The 4322-nt window shown below is 32.6% G+C and overlaps 1 protein-coding gene across 1 annotated transcript in view; it reads left to right on the forward strand.

Annotated features, from left to right (window-relative positions):
- LOC107758780 (formin-like protein 13) overlaps positions 1-257 on the forward strand; it is a 50118-nt gene extending 49861 nt beyond the window's left edge. The window contains exon 17 of the mRNA XM_016576595.1: positions 153-257. Coding sequence (XP_016432081.1) covers positions 153-257 — 105 coding nt within the window. The remainder of the gene's footprint in view (positions 1-152) is intronic.
- Positions 258-4322: the final 4065 nt, after the last annotated feature.

Genomic DNA, 4322 nt, shown 5'->3' on the forward strand with positions numbered 1-4322 from the left:
ACAGCACTAATATTTACACAATATATAGAAAAATATTTATATTTATATTTTGACTTTCAATTAAACATTAACAATTACAAGATGAAATAGTTTTTATTGTTCTGTGTGAATAAACAATATCACTGTTCATTTGGTTTCTTTTTCTTCCACAGATAAAATTCGGAGAGCCTTTGGATCAAGACTCCCAAGAAGTTTTCGGATGGATTTGCCAATTTATCAGTGACTTCAAGAAGGTGTACTCTGAATACGCTCAATGAAGCTGAATTTCCATTCACATCTGGAACAGTAGGTGTTCGTTTGTCTGAATTTGCACCTGCTATCTCAAGCATGTCCTAAAATTTCGTTTGGGAAGGCGACTGGACCGTCTGTAGAAACAGTCTTATCTGCAGACTGCGACTGATGTTTTCTGGATCTTCCCCAGTGCTGGTGTTTGGTTTGATTAAGTCTTGGCGAGCCGGATCCTGTGCTTCTTTGACCCGGTGCTACAGCAAACAGCTCGTTTCTCAGACGTTTTCTGGAGGCGCATATCATTTTGCTTCTCCTAGAGTGTAGCTATAATGGATGTCGGTGGTAAACTCACAGATGGCTGGTGTGAAAGAGGCATTCTGGTTCAGACAGCCAGTTGAACGGCTTCCACATGCGTCTTCTGAATCGCACACTCTCTCTGTGGCCTTGAGCGCGTGTGTGTTTTCTGGAAGATACAGAGTCGAGTCCTCCGTGGCGGTTCAGCAGAGGACATCTGCATTTCACACGATTCAAAACAGACTCCTCGTTTTCCTTTTGAGGATTTCATTCAGTAAATGAAGAGGACGAATAAAAGAGGAAGAAACAAATCCTTTCCCTTTGCATAACACTAGGATTTACATGCTCGCTCGCTTGTAATCCCTTTGTAATGAACATCCATTGCAGTTTGTCCACCGTTGCTGGGGTGGCTCACCCAAAAATGAAAAGTCTGTCATCATTTACCTTCATGGTTTTCTTTCTTCTGTGGAACAAAAAAAGGGATGTTTGTCAGTACGTTTAGGCTGTTATTATGCACTATTTTTATTATTATCTCATTACCATCTATCCATCCATCCTGCAAACTGCTTATCCTCTATAGGGTCACAGCGGACAAATTGTTTATTTTAATTTATTTTATTTTATGGTTAATTTTTTATTTTTTTATTTTAATTTTATATTATTTTTTATTTTATTTTTTCCATGCTCCAAACCACTTATCCAGAACACACCATGGACATTTTATTTTATTTTATTTTATTTTATTTTATTTTATTTTATTTTTTTTACTGCACCCTGCAGTAGGGCACATAAAGAATTCTGTGTGCCATCTCATGACCTGCAGGAGTTTGTCAGCTCAAATTCTCTGCTTAGTCAGACATTAAATGCTTTCCTTCTGCATTGTGGCAAAAATTGAGATTTATTTCTTTTCTTTTTTTTGTAAAAATGGAGCACGATGTGCCCTTGACTGCACATGCAATGATTATTTCATTCATTAAAGAAATGTGTTCACACTAGAACACTGAAAGATTTTAATCAAACAAGCTTAATTTGTCTTCCAAAGCAGTGATTTGCATTAATAGTCATTTAAATTTGCACTTTTATAAAATAAATCAAAACGGAGTCTTCTGGTATCTCTAAAAGCATGTCGTGCTGTCACTATCTTGCTTTAGTGTCTTTTTTGAACATTTCGTACTCAAAGCCTGTGAACATGTTTGGTTTTATATTAGAAAAAGCCAGGGGATTACCACTCTTGCCTTAAACGACTTCACCTGCAGCACACAGGGCTTTTACGCTGACATTATTTTAAATCTTACATCTGTTTATCTTCTTAGGTTCTCAGCTTTGTTACCGTATATATTTTTCTGGCTTGTGAAAGAGTACGCAGCCAGACCGGTGTGTGTTTTCCGTCTCCCTCAGCTGGTGTCGAGCTGAATGCTTTGCTCTGTACAGCTGGAGTGAGCAAGTGTTTGCTGGAGTGATCTGTTAAATCAAGGTCTGCTGGTCATTATTTCCACACGATTCAGCGTGTAAAGACACGAGTCTGTGGCATCTCTGCTGCAATGATGGAGGTGTTGAATCACTCTTTCAGATAATGAGACCGTGTTTTTATGTGTTGATGTTGTAGGTGGGAGAATTTATGAAGCTGTGGGATTTCAAATGATGTTTGCAAATGCAGGTTTCACTGTTTTTATTGCTCATATTTGAACAAACCCCTAACCTTACATATTAAACGCTGGCATTTAACTTATCCCACACAGTTTGGATATAAATATTAATGTGTGCCGCAGTAGTATTTTTACATAAAATGCATGCAAATTCTATAAATAATAATAAAAAATGAATAGTAATGAAAAAAACTTAATATAAATAATTTACATAAAAAAATAAATACATTTATCATTTTCATAAATTATTAACTGAAGGAATGTGAATGTAGGATTTTAATGTTTTTTTGAATGGTTAGCTATTTTTTTTTTAGAATATACACATTATAGTTAAAAAGTTTGGGGTCTCTGGCTATTTAATTTTAATTTATTTTTTATGTATTTTATTGTTTTATTTTGATTGTATGTATGGGGGGAGGGGGGCACCGTGGACAGATAGTTAATTAATTAAAAATAGCTGGAAAATCAAAGCTGTAAATCTGAACAAATTTGAGCTTGATATCTCAAAAAATGAGCTTTTAGTAAGATTTTGTTTTGCTCCAGTACCAAAAAAGTGAGTATTTGATTTATAGGCTAAACCTGAGAAAATGGAACTATCTAGAAGAAAAAAAAAGTGAAATTAACATTTAAATTTTGAAGCCTTGCCATCAGAAGGAAAGCCTATTATGAAAGACTATAATTTCATAGATAAATGGCCCTGGGATTAAAAATTGTAGTTTTAATAAAAAAAAATTTTTAGTTTGTGTAAAGGGAAAAATAGATTTATTAAAGAAAATGAGGGTGAAATATTAAAATTCTAATAAAAATACACTATCTATATATATATATATATATATATATATATATATATTCTGAAAGACTTAAATTTAGATTAGATTAATTCGAATATGAATATGATGTAGAATATGGACTATTTTTATGGTTCTTTTAAATAATTTTCTAAATAATTTTAAATACATTTTTGTATTTTCACAAGTTTATTCATTTTCATGATGTTCATTAGATTAGTTAGACAATTTTTATTTATTTTGGGCAATCTGTTCTTATAAGAGATGCATTCTACAATTGATTCTGTTTTCTATTAAAAATAAATACATAAATTACTAAACTTTAGGTAGTTTAGATTCAGACAGATAGATAGATAGATAGATAGATAGATGTTATAAATAAATAATAATGGAACATAAAAAGTCATTGCCTATTTAACTGCAGTCTGGGGAGCAAGGGAGGGATTTTGATTTTAATTCTGAGGTTTTTCTCTCTAGACTGACAGATTTGTTTGGTACCCCTAGAGAAGCCTGTTTGTTTGAACTTCAGGAAAAGTGCAGGGCTTTGTTTGATGGATTTTAATGTCATTTGCGTTCTAAGTCAATGTCAGCTTTGGGGAGCTGTTCACCCGAAGGCCTTCACACCCAAACGCTGCAGGCCCAGAGTTACTTTGTGCTTTGTGCAAGGACACACACACACACACACACACACACAGCACATAAACACAGAGAACTATTTTTTTTTTAGAATATACACATTATAGTTAAAAAGTTTGGGGTCTCTGGCTATTTAATTTTAATTTATTTTTTATGTATTTTATTGTTTTATTTTGATTGTATGTATGGGGGGAGGGGGGCACCGTGGACAGATAGTTAATTAATTTTAATTAATTTTATTATTTTGATCCATTCTCCAAACTACTTATCCAACCACTTTTATTTTATTTTATATATTAATTTCAAATTAATGCTGTTTTTAAACATCCTATTTAACAGAGAAACCTGAAAAATAAAATAATGTATTACAGTTTCCACAAAAATATTGAGCAGCAGAACTGTAAACATCAATAATAAGAAGAAATGTATCTTGAACATTAAATCAGTATATTAGAATGATTTCTGAAGGATCATGTGACACTGAAGACTGGAGTAATGATGCAGAAAATTCAGCTTTGATCACATGATTAAATTACATTTTAAAATATATTCAAATAGAAAACGGTTATTTTAAATTGTAATAATTTTTCACAATTTTACTGACTTTATTGTATTTTTCACATAAATGCACCCTTTATGAGCAGAACAGACGCAGTCTTGAAGATCCCAAACTTTTGAACTGTGTGTGTGTGTGTATATATATATATATATATATATATATATATATATA

This window comes from Sinocyclocheilus rhinocerous, unplaced genomic scaffold, assembly GCF_001515625.1.
Source record: "Sinocyclocheilus rhinocerous isolate Xijiao unplaced genomic scaffold, SAMN03320098_v1.1 scaffold1496, whole genome shotgun sequence".
Lineage (NCBI taxonomy): Eukaryota > Metazoa > Chordata > Actinopteri > Cypriniformes > Cyprinidae > Sinocyclocheilus > Sinocyclocheilus rhinocerous.